The sequence below is a fragment of the Giraffa tippelskirchi genome, chromosome 5 (genome assembly GCF_054371585.1).
Source record: "Giraffa tippelskirchi isolate mGirTip1 chromosome 5, T2T-mGirTip1v1.2.pri, whole genome shotgun sequence".
In the NCBI taxonomy this organism is placed as follows: Eukaryota; Metazoa; Chordata; class Mammalia; order Artiodactyla; family Giraffidae; genus Giraffa; species Giraffa tippelskirchi.
In genome coordinates, this window is record NC_137279.1 from 180,489,346 (window position 1) to 180,508,222 (window position 18,877).

At 53.9% G+C, this 18,877-nt stretch overlaps 1 protein-coding gene across 1 annotated transcript in view; it reads right to left on the reverse strand.

Moving 5' to 3' along the window:
• Nucleotides 1–498: 498 nt before the first annotated feature.
• Nucleotides 499–18,877, reverse strand: part of BMP8A (bone morphogenetic protein 8a) — a 41,649-nt gene continuing 23,270 nt past the window's right edge. Inside the window, exons 4-7 of the mRNA XM_081492099.1 lie at nt 9,242–9,442; nt 8,425–8,504; nt 7,815–7,925; nt 499–3,855 (exon numbers count right to left, since the gene is read on the reverse strand). Of these exons, the coding sequence (XP_081348225.1) occupies nt 3,706–3,855; nt 7,815–7,925; nt 8,425–8,504; nt 9,242–9,442 (542 nt within the window). The 3' untranslated portion in view covers nt 499–3,705. The remainder of the gene's footprint in view (nt 3,856–7,814; nt 7,926–8,424; nt 8,505–9,241; nt 9,443–18,877) is intronic.

Sequence of the window (18,877 nt, forward strand, 5' to 3'; positions counted from 1 at the left end):
GACTCAGTACGGTTGGCCCTGGGGATGCCATGCGGGCGCGGGCAGGGAGCAGGCTGGCCTGAGGCCCCAGCAGGGAGGACTGGTCACAAAGCCTGGGAAACAAGGGAAGGGCGGGAGTGGGGTGACTGTCACTGTGCTTTCCTGATTGCCTTGGAGAGGGGGGACCAGCAGACTGGCCAGAAAGGCTGGCTTGGGAGGAACCATCAGGTGGCGATTGCTCACCCTGTCCTGTGCAAGGGCTGCCCCAGAAACTATGCCATGGTAATCACCTGTGAGTCTTGTACAGGTGGCAACCTGAGCCTCAGACCTGGTCCAGGTTTTCTGAGCTAATGTCCAGCCTGGTGGCCACGCCCTCGCTACCTTCCTTCCTTCCCAATGCTGCAGGTGATAGGGTTGGGGGCCCCACACCACCCTCTGGGGAAGGAATAGCGAGCCCTGGTTTGTGAGTAACAAAACCTAAGGCAGAAATCAAAGGATGGAAGGCTACTGCAAATTATGTTCCCAAGGAGTATTTAATAACAAAAATGTTCAAAATATGTCATAGACTGAATAATTCAGATCACTAAGCAGTGCACAGAGTATGATCCTAACTGTAAAACAACCCATGTAGTATGTAAAAAGACATATGTGCCATAGAAAACCGACTGGAATCATTAACAATGGTTGTCTCCATGTGGTGAGATGATGTGTTTGTATTGTTTTTTATTTTCAAGGGCATCCCTGACACATGAAATATTTTTGAAAGTGAGAAAAGAGGACCAAATGCTTGCTCAAGGCTTTCCAGTAAGAACAAAAACCCTAGAAAGTTTCCCCTTGAGCTGCACTTGTGAGCAGGGCCTCAGGAGGGGTGGGGGTGCAGCGCTGCCCCATCCTCAGGAGAGACAGCATCAAGCTGTCACTGCCAGCTGGGACCCCCTCCACAGGGGGAGGTGTGTGCAAGTCCACACCTCACCCCAGGAGATTACCAAGTTTCTATTTTTTAAGGAAAAGCCCAATGAGTACAGCAGCACCTCCAAGGACACATTCTGGGAGGACTGGGTTTTAACAGGAAGGCACTCAGGAGAGGCCCAAATTTGCAAGTTCATTTAAAATAAGGCCATTAATAATACTGTTCATTCAGCACACGTGTGCAGAATCAGTGCCAAGTGCTCCGGACAGACCTGATCCCCATGCTGGCTCCACCAGGGCAGAACTCGTAGCCCATTCATTCTGCAGAGAGGAAGTTTCCGGCTCTTAGGAGCACGTGTGGTCCCATCAACACGAGGCACAGCCAGGACTTGTTGCTGGCAGGTCTGCTGGCTGCCACAGCTACCTTCTCCTGTCATCGCCTCCTTTCCTATGAAATTGTAGGGAACTTTTTGAAGCATGTCACCCACTTCCCTGCATAGAGACACAAGAACAGGGCTTTGTCCGATGAGCTGATGTCTGGGCCAGGCTGGCTGTACAGTCATGAGGACGTGCATGGGATGAGGTGGACAAAGCAGTGCCCTCCACGGCACAGGCCCCAGACACCGCTTCCTTTGCGCCCACCCTCCCCATCATCTTTTACTTTGCTGCCAGTGGACCTGAGTTGATCGCCCTTATTTATGCTTCTCATGTGCAGCCTTAAATGTGACCTGGACTGCCCAAGGGAACCAGGTAAACAAGATGGCCCTGGGAACTAGCCACTGCCACTTTGTCAGCTTTCTGTCTTTAATTATCTCCCTTCTCTGAAGTCTTTTTCTGTTGGATTTCATTTGGTGGCCACGTGGATGGTTGAGGGTTCTAGAAGTGTCAGGAAGGCCACAACCACTGGATTCCTGATTTTACTGCATGAGAAAGGAGTCTTGTCATGATCTTTGTGTTCCTTATGTTCCGCACCTCCTATGGGCAGGGCGTTCACATCTTCAAAACATTCACTTCATAAACTTTCCTGGTGCCTCAAACCATACCAGGTTATGTGCTTAGGCAGTGAAGAAACCTAACACTGACATTTGTCAAATGTTTTCAAGCCTCCACTGCCCATGATGTTGGGAGGAGAGAGCTCTGAATGAGGCCCTGAAACAGCAGGCTTCAGGTCCCAGGGCCGCTGGGCACTTAGACCACATCTTGGCTCTGGGAGAGAAGAGGCCCAGAGTTGTAGGTGGATTCTCTGGCCAGAAGGGCCTTTGGAGATGTGAGAGTCCTGTATATGTCCTTATGTCAGAGACAGGAAATCGAAGCCTGAAAGGAAGGGCATTTGCCCAGATATCAGGCAGGTCAGTGACTGAGCTAGCGCCAGAATATGGGTCCACTGACATTTGTGCTGGTACTTGATCCTCTCGCTGCCAGCCTGACCTCAAAGCCCCAGGCCAAAAGGGAGCTCACCGCCTTCCTGTGTCCATGCAGGGGTCTCTTCCTGTGCAGTGGCTCCCAGAGCCCCTCCCAGGTCCAGGTGGAGGAGCTGCTGTCCTGAAGCAGGGCTCCCTCCTCCACCCCTGCTGTGCTCCCGGAGCCCCTCCAAAGGGCACAGTGTACTCTAGTGGTGTCATCCTGGGCTGGGCCTGTGGGTTGGGGCAGGCCCAGCATCTGCTTTTAATGATATTTTGGGGTTTGGGCAGCTGGGTTCTGTCTGGTCCACCAGGTAAATTACAGGCTTACCAAGTCAGAAATCAAATAAACACTCCAGGTGGCCGCTCCAAAAGAACAGTGGTTTCCGGGAACCTCCCCACCCAGCTTGGCCTAATTGCCGCCTCTCACTCCCCTGGCACAGGGGCCTTTTCTTTGGCTCACAGGCCCCAAGAAACAGGACGGGGCTCCAGGGCATACAAGGTGACACAGACTTGGGTGATCAGCCTGCTCTTATCCCTGGGTGCTGGCTGACGCAGTGCCCACCCTCGCCCTGTACCTGCGTGCATTGGATTGCTCCTCAGCGCGGCAGGAGAGAAAGCAGTATACCGGACTCAGGGCTGCTGGCTGCCTGGAATCGCATGCTGAGGGCCTTGAGGCCCTGTTCAGGGTCCGGGGAAGATGGTGACTGATGGCCATGGGCCAGGGGCTAAGCTGTGACATGTGTGCTGTCAGCCTGGACCTCCCTGCAGCTGTGCCCTTGTTTGTGCTAAGAGTTCACTTCATGCGTAAGTGCAAAGCACCACAGGAAGAAATGGAGGGACCTGGAAACCTCCAAGGTTCATCGCTTCCCTGGGGGTCACACCTCTTCCCCAGGCAGGAGAAGAGCAGGCCCAGGGAGGAGAAGACATCCCCACCAGGTTCACCCCTACGCAGAAGGCCCATCGTTCCTTCCCAATGTGCTAACTGCCCACAGGCCAAGTTAGGGACCACTAATACCCTATACCTAGAGCATGTGCACCTCTGACTGTGCTGTGCTGGTAAGGGGCAGACCCACACCCAGACCCGTGGTGAGTGGGGCAACCCCTGTCTGCTAGCCTCAGGCTCCAGGCGCTCTCAGACCATCCTGGGTCCCATGAAGTTGGAAAGGGCTGGCCAAGGACAGGTCCTAAGATGGGACTTCTGTGCTGACCGCAGCCTGCATCAGCCACGCGAGGTTGGGTTGGACAGGCTACCACACATCCCGGGGCAGGGGGCAGAGGGCCTGGGGAGGACCAGCCCCTGGCAGGATATGGGGAGGGAAGGAGGGCCCTCTCTGCCACCCTGCCTGAGCTGTGACCGCACTGGGGGGTCTCCCGGCCCCCGCCCCCACGGAGGGCCGGCCGGTGGGGCGGGGCCTCAGTGGCAGCCGCAGGCGCGGACCACCATGTTGCGGTGCTTGCGCAGGATGACGTTGTTGCTGCTGTCGTAGTAGAGCACGGAGGTGGCGCTCAGCTTGGTGGGCGCGCAGCACGCCTTGGGCACCGCGTCCGGCTTCATCAGGTGCACCTGGCGGGGAGGGGGCGGCGGGCAGAGGCGTGAGCACCGCGGGCTCCGCCCGGGAGCCCCGTCCCAGCGCCCAGCTCCTGCCACCCGGGGCCCCGCCGCTGGCCCCTTCCCAGCTCCACCTCCTCCCCGCCCCCCGCACCGTTGCCCCCGCAGCTCGGCCGGGCAAGTGCTGGCGTGAACTCTGCCCCGGCCCCGCCCCCTTGACCCCCGCCCTGCCAACTGCCCTCAGGCCCAGACTGAGCACCTGGGGCTCCTGCCACAGCCCCTCCGCTTAGATGGGAGGACCCCGACCCCGCGGGTCCCCTGCACCTGTGCCAGCGCCGGCCTGGCGCCGCTGCAGCACCGCCTCCCCCTCCCCCATCCCCTCTGCCCCTCCTTCTTCCCTGATCGCTTCTGTAACATCCCTGATCCTGTCTTGTCCGCATGAGCCATTTCTGGTCCATCTGCCCCTCCAGGCTGGGAGCCGGTGAAGGTCCCTGTTACACCTCATAATGACCAGACTTCCAAGCTCACCCTTGGGGGTATCCGACACTGTTGTTTCTCAAAGCACCTCCACCCCTGTAACAACTTCCAGGCAGGGACTGTTCTGGGCGGATGACCGCTGGGGGCACAGGGGCTGAGTCACCTGCCCAGTTGCATGGCTGAGGCCAAGCACAACTGGGACCCAGCTTGGGGGCCGGGTGTCCCTGCTACCCTCCTGCAAACAGCTCTACCCCTAAAAACAGCCCACCCGAGGGAGCTACTGCAGCCTCCACACAAATATTTATGCGGAGACTCGGGCAGGATGAGCCACAGTTCGTGCTGGACTCCTCAGGACGCCGCAGGGATGGGCCCTGAAGGCACCCCCCGGTCAGTGGGGGCCTGAGAGAAACGGGAAACTTCTTCCATCCTCGGGACCTCCCAGCCCTCATCCAGGCCGATGAGCAGGACCTGGATGAAGCAATCTGAAGTGGGGGTGGCTGTCAGGCACCCTGGCCCCTGGCCCCCAGAGCCCAGCCTTGTCCCGGGAGCCCCAGCTCAGAGCCAGCCTGCTGCCAGGACGGTCAGCTGGGCACCAGGCTGGTTTGGGGCCTAGAGCCTCTCTGAGGCCCCAGGGGGAGCTGAGGCCTCTGTGGGGATGTCCGGCCAGACCGGGCTGTGGGGGCGCTGCTCCCCAACTTCCCAGTCTCCACCTGGGGTGGCTGGGCTCCACTTTCACATGAAAAAAACCAGGCAACACTGCCCGCCTGCACCAGCCGTGAGGCTCTACGCGGCTCGAAACCCGGGAGGGCCTTTCCTGGGTTGGGACCCTCAAGAGAGGAGTTGGCACCACAGAGGCGCAGCTGTTCTGGAAGCCCATCCTGGACTGAGCTTCTTCAGGTGATCGACAGAGAGGATGGACGGGCTTTGTTCCGTCTGTACCGAGACTGATTTGCAGTCTGATGTGCCTTTCCATTCACATCACTTTAGAGCCACATGGGAGACCAAATTGGAGGCTTTGAAACTTATTGGCTGTGCATCAATCAGGAAAAGTCATGCCTCTGTGGACCTCAGTTTTCTCCTCTGCCAAATGGGTATAATGGTGTGTTTCTCCCTTCCAACACAAACGTATTTCAGACACATGCCTTGTGCCAGCCCTGCCCGGGTGGAAAATACAGAAATGTCTCAGACATGGCCCCCACTTTCATTCTCAGGACAGGAGGGGAGACGGGAACATTCCAGCAAGCACCCAGGACCCCCAAGAATAGCACAACAGTCACAGCAGTTGTCCTCGCTCTGGAAGCATGAGCGCTGGAGACTGACCCTGGTTGGGAAGGACCCAGAGACAAGGCAGCAGGGTGAGCAGGAGCTGGCCTGGCCTGGGGTAAACAAGGACGCTCCAGGGCAAAAGAGGGAGGTAGGAAAGGCAGGGAGGTGAAGGCACTGGGACGTGGGCCGGGGGACGGTGGGGAGGTGGGTAGGCCAGTGAGGCTAAAGGCTCAGGACAAGGCTGAGTCACAGGCCAAAGGCTCAGACTTCTCCCCAGGGATAAAGGATGCCATGGGGGGTTTCTTGGCCCAGAAGGAGGTGGTCACATTTGTGCTTTAGTGCAACCCTCTGGCTGCGGCATGGGGAATGTGGGGGGTGAGGCTGGAAGGACCCACTTCCTCCTCTTTGGCCCCAGGACACCCCAACTACCATCTCAACCCCTCCGTCCCACCCAGGCTCCTCTTCCTCCCTAGGCCTCTCCATGGAGGAGGCCTGTCCTCGCCCACCTCTCCCACCTCCGCTGTCCCCCCAGAAAATCTCTCCTGTTCTCAAGACTTGGAGACTCCAGACTTGCACCCACCCACCCCCACCCCCAACTTCTCATGTAGGGTCCCACAGGGCCTCACACACATAGGGGCATAAGCAGAACTGCTGATTCCCTCCAATCCTTTCTTCAACGCAGCACCTTCGCTGCCCCCTCCTTGTCCTGGGGGAGGGTCTCACCTGGAGGCCTGGGTTCCTGCCCTCCTGCCTCTACCGGCCACTTCTCACCCCACCAGGTGCCTGGTTCTCCTATCGGGACCGCAGCAGCTCCTCACTCCTCCCTGCCCCCTCCACCCTCTACCCCATGGTCTGTCCTGCAGGTGCCAGAGATGCTTCCAGAGAGTGCCCAGATCAGGCCCTGCTACTCTGAAATCTACTCCAGTGCCTCAGTTTACTTGGGATTAAATCCACCACCTGCCACCTTAGGAGGGACCCCGGGACAGGCCCTGCCCAACCCAACATCACCTCCCTCCGTCCTCCTCCCCTCCAAGCCAGGGTCCTTGAGCCCACCCAGCTCACCCCAGTCTTCCCCTCCTCAAGGGACCCATCGTGTTGGCTGTTCCTTTCTTCTCGTGTTCACTGACAGCCTCCCCAGAGGGCAGCCACTGCCCTGACAGCACCTAACACAGAGCTAGCGCTCCCTCCTGCTGACTGACAGCTCGGGGAACTGAGGGGCGGAGCTGCTGCAGAGCCAGGGGACCAGTCCTGGGAGGGGCAATGCCATCAACACCCTGTACCCCACCTCTCACAGGGCAGAGAGAAGCCCACACATGGCTCATCACCCCTGAGGTTCTGCAAGGAAAGTGGCTCCCGGGGGAGGGGATGTCCAGCAAACCCCACGTGACCACTGGGAAAGGAGGCATTCCCGGGGGTCCAAGCTGCTTTCTTAACTCACTCACTCTCACTCTGTGGCATCACCTTGAACAGCCTCTAACTAGAGTGCCCAGGTCAACGTTCTAGAAATAAGCCTCAGCACACACACACAAAACCCACTGCAAACGCTTAGCAATAAGCAGCCTTGACCATGTTCCTACTAGAAACTTACAGCGTTTAAAGTTACCCCGACACCAGGGCATCAGAAGCCCGAAGATCTGTAGAAACACAAAGAGCGAGAGGGACCCGGAAGAAAAAGCAACAGGAGAGGAACGGGACGGGAAGCCAAAGCCAGAAGGGCACAGGGCACCCCGTGACTCGTGCAGGAAGAGAGGACAGAACCTCCACGTGTGTCACCCAGCCCGACCCCCAGGGTGTGTGTCCCACACAGGAGGCCACACTCGGCAGTGAACATGGTGCACATGTGTGTAGCTGGTGCACGGGCAGTTGTGTGGGATGCCCATCTGTCGTGAACGTGCCGTGCCTCTGACCACCAGCAGGCAGGCCCACCCAATGGACGTGAATGTCCCCCATGCGCACATGGAGTGCACACGTGTGTATGTGTGCACACCAGTCAGCAAGAGCCCGCTGCACACTGTTCAGGTGCATGGGAGGCAGGGTCTCCATACAGAGGGGCCTCAGGGGGACTGGTCTCTGTACGGCTGTGGGATTTCACTGCACGTGCAGGCAGGAAGGTTTCCATGTGAAGAAGGCTCCCTGACACAGCAGTGCCACCATCACCGCCTGGCTGCACGCCCCCCTCCCCGGGGTGAACCCCTCTCCCGGGTGTCTGGGCAGGAGGGCACAGTACTGACCAGGGACTGCAGGATGGCGTGGTTGGTGGCGTTCATGCAGGAGTCCAGCGGGAAGGAGCACTCCCCTTCACAGTAATAGGCTGAGTAGCCTTGGGGGGCGATGACCCAGTCCTGGGGGGTAATGGGAGAAGGTGAGTCCCATCCATGTGCCCTCCCAGCCCTTCATCCAGCACCTGTCACAGCACGACTCCCTCCCGCAGCCTCAGGACACCTCCCGGGGCAGAGTGGCCCTCCCCCGGCCAGACATCCACCGAAGTCCCTCAGTGGACAGAGCTGGGCACGAGCTCCATCCCCTTCACGCGCCATCAGCGTGCAGCTGCGTCCTCCCCTGCCGCCCCCAGTCACAGCCCCACCAGAGGCACTGCCCACCCTGGCCTCAGCTTTCCTGCTGCAGCTCTGACATTTTACGGCTGAAGACTCAGTCTCCATATTCATGATTTTACAAAAAAGCACTTTTCACTACAAAAGCAACACATTCTCCCTTTAGAGAACTTGGAAAACAAGAAAATAAAGACAATCAAAGTTCTCCGTGGGTCTACCTCCTCTGGGACACACTTGTGGTCTCCAGGTGGGGACGGTTGTTTAGGAAAGGAGGAGAGTCGGAACTCACCAGCCAGCCCAGGTCCTGGAAGCTCACGTACAGCTCGTGCCGACGGCACACCTGCCGGCCGTGGGAGCCGTGGACGTCGTCTGCAGGGACACAAGGGAAAAGGGCTTTGCTGGGCTGCCACTCCCAGGGCAGGGGATGCCATGACGCGCACGTTTGTTCAATAGTAAATGCTGGGAAACTAACCCATTTGGTCTCATAAAGCCCATGTCTGCAGCTCTGCTGCTGCCATGACCCAGTTGAAGAAGCTTTGATGGCTCCCTATGGTTGCAGTCACCCCACACTCAGCCCAGCCTCCCCTGACTTTCAGCCTGTGGGGTCTTGATAATCCGGTAAAAACCCCGAGGACCCTCGGCCATCCAGTGGCCCCTCCTCCTTTCCCCCGGAGTCACTCCGACCTCCTCCACCTCTCCTGCCATGCCCATTCCACAGGACAAGTGGCTCCCACTGAGGCCAAGCAAAGGCTGGCTCCCGTGAAGGAAAGGGCCCCTGGTGGCCTTGATCCTGCAGGGCTCGGCCTGGTGGGGTGACCTTCACACAAACACCTGGAGCCTGCAGGGCACCAGGGGCAGCACCGAGGGCCGCAGGGGCCCCTGGTTCTCACAGAGACCAGGGTGAGGCCTGCTGAGCCCCCGAGGGCAGAGAAGGGACTTTGGGGCGGTGGGGGCAGCAAGGGTGGATGCTCAGAGCCCCAGAGACTGTGGCGGGGGGTCGCTCCGCAGGGGGCAGGGCAGAGGGTGTCAGGTGGCAGGGTGACCATCGGCCTGACCGCACTGAGGCCAGAGGGGCTCCGTCCCCACCACCTGGTCCCCAGGCTCACCAAAGATCCCCGGCAGTTTGTTCGGGGGCGGCAGCTCGTTGGTCCTTTTCGGCGGCCTCCTCTTCAGGGGCCTCACCGCCCGAGGGGCTCGGGCGGGGCCGGGGCCGGGGCTCGCCCTGAAAAAGGTGACCACGAAAGGCTGTTTGGAGCGCGGAGCCTGTCGCCCCAGCAGACCGGCCAGGCCAGGATCCACGCTGTGCCCTGAGATGGAGAGAGCAGAGAAGGGTCACTTGAGGGCAGGCGCTGCGCGGGGGACACAGCAGGGAACTCTCTGTGGGCAGCCAGGAGCTCGAGGCTGAGACCTCAGGGGACCCACTGGGCCTGGGTTTCCTCCTCTGAAGACCCAAGTCCCCAATCCAGGCCCAGCCCCTCAACCTCCCTGCCCTCTCTCCCCCACCACCCTGCCGGGGTGGGTGTGTCTACGGGGTGGGAGAGGGGCCTCGCGAGCCCAGGGTCAGGATTAGCGATGATTGATGATTGAGGGTGTCTGGTGGTAACAGCGCTTTACAGCTTTCAGTCAGTTCACGTGAGGCTCTCAGCTGGTCTTCAAGGTGACCCTGGACTCACCATTTCACTGAAAAACAGCCGCTCAGCGATGGCCCAGAGCCCCACTGCTGGGGACTCTCAGAAGCAAGGTTCCCACCTCTGTCCTGGGGCTCAAGCTCCCACCCCATCCTTTCTGGGGATCAGTATAGGATTTACAGCCCTCACTGGGGAAGGGGCGGACTCAGTGCTTGCTCTTCTGAGCACCGCCCAAGAGCAGGCTGTTCACGTCCCCTGAAGCCCCCAGAGGAGACCCCAGGCTCAGCAGGTAGAGACATTTACCCCAAGTTCCAGAGTTAGATTTAAACACGTGCATTTAATCCCAGAGCCCAAGTTCTTGTCCATTTATGTTCTTAGCCACCAGGTTTGTGGTTTTAAAAGGAGCAAAGAGAGAAAAGGCTGCAGGCAGAGACATGCTTGGGGCCTCAGTCTCAGAGCAGTGACGCTTATAAAAGTGGAATTTTATTCATATCAGCTTAAAGCCTGAGGATGCAGGAAAAACATACTGATTATCCCTGGAAAAGTCAACTCCACCAATAAAACTATATTCCTGTACCTCTTTGTATTCCCAATGACCTCTTGTTTTTTTGTCAAAGCAAGGTAATGACTGTACAAAAACCTAGAAAAAGTATCACCCATAAGTCCGTCCCCTACTCCAACACAACATTTTCATTTTCCGGGATATTTTCATATGTTAATTTAAATCATGAGCATAACAAAGAATTCTGTATTTACTCCCAACTTTTCCACATCAACTTTTTATCCATTATTAAGTCTTAACTATGAACATTTCATAGTTATTTTGTCACCCTGCTTATTTAACTTATATGCAGAGTACATCATGAGAAACGCTGGGCTGGAAGAAACACAAGCTGGAATCAAGATTGCCAGGAGAAATATCAATAACCTCAGATACGCAGATGACACCACTCTTATGGCAGAAAGTGAAGAAGAACTAAAGAGTCTCTTGATGAAAGTGAAAGAGGAGAGTGAAAAAGTTGGCTTAAAGCTCAACGTTCAGAAAACTAAGATCATGGCATCTGGTCCCATCACTTCATGGCAAATAGATGGGGAAAGAGTGGAAACAGTGTCAGACTTTATTTTTTGGGGCTCCAAAATCACTGCTGATGGTGACTGCAGCCATGAAATTAAAAGACGCTTACTCCTTGCAAGGAAGGTTATGGCCAACCTAGATGGCATATTTAAAAGCAGAGACATTACTTTGCCAACAAAAGTCTGTCTAGTCAAGGCTATGGTTTTTCCAGTGGTCATGTATGGATGTGAGAGTTGGACGGTGAAGAAAGCTGAGTGCTGCAGAATTGATGCTTTTGAACTGTGGTGTTGGAGAAGACTCTTGAGAGTCCCTTGGACTGCAAGGAGATCCAGTCAATCCATCCTAAAGGAGATCAATCCTGGGTGTTCACTGGAAGGACTGATGTTGAAGCTGAAACTCCAATACTTTGGCCACCTCATGCGAAGAGTTGACTGATTGGAAAAGACCCCGATGCTGGGTAGGATTGGGGGCAGGAGGAGAAGGGGACGACAGAGGATGAGATGGTTGGATGGCATCACTGACTCGATGGACATGGGTTTGGGTAGACTCCGGGAGTTGGTGATGGACAGAGAGGCCTGGCGTGCTGCAATTCATGGGGTCACAAAGAGTCGGACACGACTGAGCGACTGAACTGAACTGAACTGAACTGATGAACATTTCAAATGTCTTCCCTTGTGGCTCAGCTGGTAAAGAATCCACCTGGAATGCGGGAGACGTGGGTTCGATCCCTGGGTTGGGAAGATCCCTTGGAAAAGGGAAAAGCTACTCACTCCAGTATTCTTGCCTGGAGAATTCTATGGACTGTACAGTCCACGGGGTTGCAAAGAGTCGGACACGACTGAGCAACTTTCACATCTTTCACTTTCTTGAGAAGATATAGCTTAATATTTAGATATTAGTTTATCTGTAGACATTTAGGTTATTTACTGGTTTCATCATAAAGATGTGAATAGGATAGAATGTCTTCATTTCCTTTCCTTGTGGGATTTTTTTTTAAGGAAATATAACATGTAGACATGTAAAAAACAGGGACGTGACTACAGGGTATGTTTCCTAAAATACAGGACCTAGCGTCCCACTTCCATGTACATTTCACCCCAGTTTTGAAATAGTGATGCACAGCCATATATACACATGCAAGTATATGTATGTGTACACACGTGCACATTGATGCAGTGAGTGTACATATATACACATACATAAAAATATGTGTTCCATTAGCGAGTCTCATGATCCTCCACTGTACACTACAAGTCAAGGACATTGACTGCCCTAAGCACAGCCTGACTCAAAGGTCAGTCCTTAAACATCTGTGGTTTAGCCCCAAGTCCACGGGCCAGAGTTGACTGAACAACTAGAGACTAACTTTGACCTATGACATCACCTGCCACTACATGCTCTGGGCTCATCAGAGCTGCCACTCAGAGATGACTCTGCTCAGAGAGGAACTGACACTCAAGGCGCCCAGGGAGAAGCTGTTCAGGGAGTTTGGGTCATGGCAAGTGAGGGACATAGGAAGAGCTGGCCCATGAGGAGGTGAAGTTACAAGACACACAGCAGCCCCTCCGCAGAGGGAAAGGCCCCGAGGGCACTAGGGGGTGGCCGTGGAGTGACACAGGCAGGTGGACGGCTGTCGGCCACGCAGCACTGGAGTGGAGCTCCACGCCCAGACAACGTGTGGGGTGGCCTTGGCCCAGCAACCCTCCAGGCCTGTGTGTGCAGCCACCTGTCCTGTGAGTCCCTGGAGAGCCCTGTCCATAGACGGGCCAGGGAGACTTTGGGTGACCCAAGGCTGGGTCCACTGTAGGCTTTTCTTTGTGCAACTGTCTGGTATTGGGGTCTCCTGGGCGCAGAGAGGTTGGGTCACAGGGCAGGCCTGGACTGTGCAGGTAGTGGTCCCCAGGCTGCCTGGCCCTGGCAGGACCCTTTTGAGAAAGCAGAGCGGGAACTCCAGGAGCCTCTGGGGCCCAGAGTCCCTGCTCTAGACCTGAGCTGTGAGTATGCTGGCAGGCACGCCATCCCTTTGCAGGGGACAAGGATGTGTGGCCACACCTGGAGATGGGGGCCACACTGTGGCCTTCCCTTCCCCACTGCAGGCACAGATGAAGATGCTGCTTGTCTGGGCCAGGCGGGCCCCTGACACATCCAGCCTCCCCCCATGTCTGAGTCTTCCCCATTAGGGCCTGGGTGTCAGGGCAGCTCCCCTGCCTGTCCCATCCCTGGGGACTCATCCTCCTCCCCCTGGACCAGACCAAGGTCGCTCCCATCCCTCCCCAAGGCCTCCTCTTTGTGTCCTGGGTGCCACCTGACCCTCCCTGCAGCCCATGCGCCTCCCTCAGCCTGCAGTCATGGATGGCACCCTTGTGCCATGCTGAAGGACAGTCAGGACGCCTGGGGACCCTTGGAGGGAAACCAGCTGTGACCAGGCGTGCTTTTGTCCTGCAGGTTGTTTCCTCACCATGAGAACTGGGAACTCAGTGCTTTTCCTTCTTTCCACTGTTGAACAGCCCTCTCACTGCTCTGCTTCTGGAAACCTCTGCCTGTCCTGGCTGCTGCTGGAAGACTTCTCCTGACGCCCAGGGCACATCAAGTCCTCGTCTCCAGAAGCCCTGGAAGGACACCCATCCCCTGCGCGCCTGGTCACGGTCCCCTGACACCCCGTGGCTGTCCCTTCAGGTGCACTGTCTCCACTCCAGGATCTGGGCCTCCTGCCAGGGTGAGGCTCCAGGAAGGCCTCTCGGAAAGGCCTTCCCTGACCAGCTGGAGCTTCGTGTTCTTACCCACGAGCTCCTGTGCAGCCCTAGGGCCTCACTGAGCAAGCGTGAGCTCCACGGCAGGCTTGTGTTTGAACCCTACACACACACACACACACACACACACACACACACACACACACACATTTTTTTTTCTGTTTAGTTTGTGAGACTGTGGATTCTGGATGCAGTACCTCTCTGCCCCTCTTGGGTTTCAAGGGCGTACGAACAAGAGGCCGGTTTAGGGTATGTGACAGAGCGGAAGGGTCTAGTGTCTGATCTGGACAACATAGGAACACTATGATTTGCGATGAGAAAACCCACTGAAGTCCATCAGTCAGGTTTCTAGAACTCCTCCTACCTAAGTCACAGCCTTTGGACACACACAAGCAGACTGTTTATTCAGAGGAGAATTCCCTGTGGAATGTTAGTATCCACAGTCTCTCCCCCTTCAATTGCCCCTGTGACCAGTTTCCTGGCCGCTTAGATGGTCTTTTTCCCTTCTAGAGACATCCATTTAGCTACAAGGAGGAGAAATGTGGGAGGTAGAGGAGGTGAGGCTACAAGGAAATAAAAGAGTGACAAAATGAAAGGCCCTAGAAAGAAAGTTAGAGGGCCAAAGGAAAAACATCTTTCATTCAGACAGCATTTCTCCTGATCACCAAAAATTCACATTTACGTGGATTTTCATGGTTCTAGTAAAACAGTTGGAGAAGGAAATGCCAACCCACTCCTGTACTCTTGCCTGGAAAATCCCATGGAGGAGGAGCCTGGTGGGCTGCAGTCCATGGGGTCGCGAAGAGTCGGACACGACTGAGCGACTTCACTTTCACTTTTCCCTTTCATGCACTGGAGAAGGAGATGGCAACCCACTCCAGTGTTCTTGCCTGGAGAATCCCAGGGACGACGGAGCCTGGTGGGCTGCCGTCTATGGGGTCGCACAGAGTCGGACACGACTGAAGCGACTTAGCAGCAGCAGCAGCAAAGAGTGCCTTACTGTAGACTCTGGGTGTTCTAGCTGCTGCTAGAACACTGGAGTGGGTTGCCATCTCCTTCTCCAGTGCATGAAAGGGAAAAGTGAAAGTGAAGTCGCTCAGTCGTGTCCGACTCTTCGCGACCCCATGGACTGCAGCCCACCAGGCTTCTCCGTCCATGGGATTTTCCAGGCAAGAGTACTGGAGTGGGGTGCCATTGCCTTCTCCGGGGTGTTCTAGCAGGCACAACCTAATCAGCCCTGCTCAGCCATTGGTCGGTATTGCAGTGGGCCCCACCCCCAAGCGAGCAGCTCAAGGAGCTACTATTAGTGGTTCCACTAAGCCATTGGTCGGCACTGAAGTAGGCCCCGCCCACTCCCCTTCCTCTATATAAAAGGTGCCCAAATTCGGACTGGGACAAGATATTTTTCTTTTTTTAATATGAGATACTAGCTTGCCATCTTCTCGGTCTGCTAGCTTTCTGATTAAAGTCATTCGTCCTTGTCCCAACAATTTGTCTCCCAATTTATTGGCCTGACATTTGGTGAGCAGAAGTAACTTGGGCTCAGTAACAAATTTTGGTGAGCCAGCCAGGAGCCTTGATGCTTGTGGCTAGCTGGCCCCAGGTGGGGAATTTTCTGGTAAGGCCTTAGGAGCTGCTGGTACCACTTGTCCTGAGGATCTTCCCTTCAAAATTCCCCGAAGTGCCCCTGGCTGCCCCAGTGCATGGCAGTTGGAGCAAGGAACTGACATTCAGGAGCCAAAAGTTTCCCTATATTGAATACAACCGTGAAGGTTTTCTCCTCTCAGTTAAGGCTTTTTCCTTTAAGGGAAAAGCCAATTTGTTCATTTGATTGGGATATCTTGTTGGAGAGGGAAATTGTTGGACTCTTCCTGTTGTGAACCAGTTCATTGGGTTTTGTTTGGCATTCATTCAGGATGGAATCTCTTTGTGCTTTTGGTATTGGAATTTGCTTGTGCTTTTTTGTGTTTTGTTGTTCTTTTTATTTTTTAAAATTTATTTATTTTTAAAAGTTATTATTTACTAATTTATTTTTATTTCTGGCTGCCCTGGGTCTTTGCTGCTGCACGTGGACTTTCTCTAGTTGTGGCGAGCAAGGGTTACTCTTTGCTGCGGTACATGAGCTTCTCATTGCAATGGCTTCTCCTGTTGCAGAGCACAGGATCTAGGTGCACAGGACCCATGTCCCCTGCATTGCCAGGCTGATTCTCAGCCATTGGACCACCAAGAAAGTCCATGTTTTGTTATTCTTTAACTTATAAATATGGGAAATACATCTGCCCCTAAGGAAATCCCTTTAGAGTACATCTTAAATAAATGGGTAAAAATATAGCTGTGGGCCTATGACTAAGGAAGAGATGATATTCTTCTGGAATAGTGTGTGGTCCTGGGACTTCCTTGGTGATCCAGTGGTTGGGAAACTGCCTGCCAATGTGGGGGACACAGGTTTGATCCCTGTCCAGGAAGATTCCACATGCTTCGGAGCAATGCTCATGAGCCTGCACCACAACTACTGAAGCCTGTGTGCTCTAGAGCCTGTGCTTGCAACAAAGAATAGCCCCTGCTGGCCCCAACTAGAGAAAGCCCATGTGCAGTAATGAAGACCCAGTGCAGCCAAAAAATAGATAAGTAAAATTAAAAAAAAATAGTATGTGGTCCCAGTATACATTAGGATCAGGAGAGCAGTGGCCCTTGAATGGCTCACCTAATTACTATACAGTCTTGCACTAGAATTGTTCTTTGAAAAAGCATGTAAAAATGATGAGATCCTGATGTAGAAGCATTTATGCTACTGTATCAGGAGGAGGAGAAGGCAGAGACTGCTGCATCATGGTACAGCGTCTAAAGGGAAAACCTGTTCTACAAGAGAGAAGGAAGAAAGCGAGAGTGAGGACATGTTATTTCAAAACTTTAAACCCCTCTGGCCAACCTAGCTCTCCCACTGGCTGAGCAGACTGCATTAGCAATTGTTCTAGCCACCCTGCCCCCACCATGCTACCAAAGTGTTTACTGCCTCCTGTTTCCCCTACTTGTGGGAATCAATTAGAAGTTCCCAGCTTTCCTGGTAGCTCAGTTGGTAAAGAATCCACCTGCAATGCAGGAGACCCCAGTTCAATTCTTGGGTCAGGAAGATCCACTGGAGAAGGTATAGGCTACCCACTTCGGTATTCTTGGGCTTCCCTTGTGGCTCAGCTGGTAAAGAATCTGCCAGCAATGCGGGAGACCTGGGTTCGATCCCTGTGTTGGGAAGATCCCCTGGAGAAGGGAAAGGCTACCCACTCCAGTATTTTGGCCTGGAGAATTCCATGGACTGTATAGTCCATGGGTCGCAAAGAGCTGGACACGACTGAGCGACTTTCACTTCACTTCATGTTAACTCCCAAGCACAGGCACCTGGTTTGATGTAACCATTTAAGACCCAATAGGGCACCCAGTTTGGACTGGGAGCCACTTCTAAAACAAGGCAATTTTCCTTGTGCTAATATCCTGTAGGAGGCTTTAATGCAGATGGCCAGCTGGCTGGGTTTCTATGGATACACAAGCCATTCTCAGCTTCATATCTGTTTAATTGGAAAACCCAATAACCCTACATACTGAGAGGACCCATTCCATTTGAATGAACTTTTCACTGCTAGCTTTGCCACTCATCATTCCTCCTGGGCAGGCATTCATACTCACGAATATGATGCTTGCTGGGGATGAAAGAAGGATAGTCATTGACAAGGCTAGAGAGGAAACAAACCATCTTCATCTAGCAGATCCAGGTGGAATTCCAGAAGCAAATCTGGCAGTCCCTATTGCTGAGACCAACTGGGATACTAATAATGGAGACATGCTGCTCCTAAAGCATTATAGGAAGTGCATCTTATGCACGAGACAGGGTGCTCAGGGCTGGTGGACTGGGATGACCCAGAGGGATGGGATGGGGGGGAAGATGGAAGGGGGGTTCAGGATGGGGAACACATGTAAATCCATGGCTGATTCATATCAATGTATGGCAAAAACCACTACAATATTGTAAAGTAATTAGCCTCCAACTAAAATAAATAAATTTAAAAAAAAGGAAGTGTATCTTAGTAGGTCTTTGAAATATCAGGCAAAAGACAAAATTCAAGAGATACACCAAAAACTCAGTGAGGATCCATCAGAGTCTCTAGAAAGAATTTATCAAGCTTATAGGCACAATATTGGTACAGATCCTGCTGCTGCTGCTAAGTTGCTTCAGTCGTGTCTGACTCTGTGTGACCCCACAGACGGCAGCCCACCAGGCTCCCCTGTCCCTGGGATTCTCCAGGCAAGAACCCTGGAGTGGGTTGCCATTGCCTTCCCCAGTACAGATCCTGAGGCCTCTGAAAATATGAGAATGGTAAATATGACCTTCATTGGGCAAAGCACCCAGATATAAGAAGAAAATTACAAAAGTCAGATGGTGCCTTTGGAATGAGCCCTTCTCAGTTGGCAGATGTTGCTTTTAAGGTGTTCAACAACAGGGAACAAGGTCAAAGGAAGAGGATGCAAGAACGGAACACAATTTTTCTGGCCACAGTGTTGGATTCCTGGAAAGCAAGCACCCGGAAGAGAAGTGAGCCAATATGGGGAGGAAACAATGCGCTTACTGCAGGGAGGAAGGGCATAGAAGAAGGAGTGCCCTAGGCTAAAGAATAAAACAATAAAACAGTAAATGAAAGACAGGAGCCTCTCATATGGTAGAAAGAGAGGAACGCTCTGATGATGAGTGAAGAGGCCTGGGGGCTCCTTTAGACTTGAGGTGTCCAATTCCAATTTCCCTGCAGGGTCCCAGGGAACTTTGACAGTGAGGGGCAAGTTGATTGAATTTCTGATTGGCAAACACCAAGGTGACATAGAAAACATCTCAGTCCATCCTGGTCACAAGAGTTTCTGGAAAAGTACAAAATTATTCTTTCTTACAAACCTCCAGAATGCCAGTTAGGTGACCTCATTCTGAAACACAGTTTCTTATATATGCCAGCGTGTCCAATCTTTCAGGTTGAGATCTCATTTGTAAATTAAAGTAACTTTTTTGTCAAAGTAGCTTGACATCAGGGTCCCACCAGAGCATGCTGTAAGACTACAGATGGCACTCATGGACACCCCAGAAAAGGTAACAGAGCTCTTCCCCCCAACTTCTGCCCTTGAGGTCTAAAAAAAGGTAAGGCTGGAAGTATGGGCTGATGGCACCCCAGGGAAGGCCAAAAATGTTAAAAAGGAACACTGGGACGCCTAATCTAAAACAATACCCTCTGAGGCAAGAGACCCAAAAGGGAATTC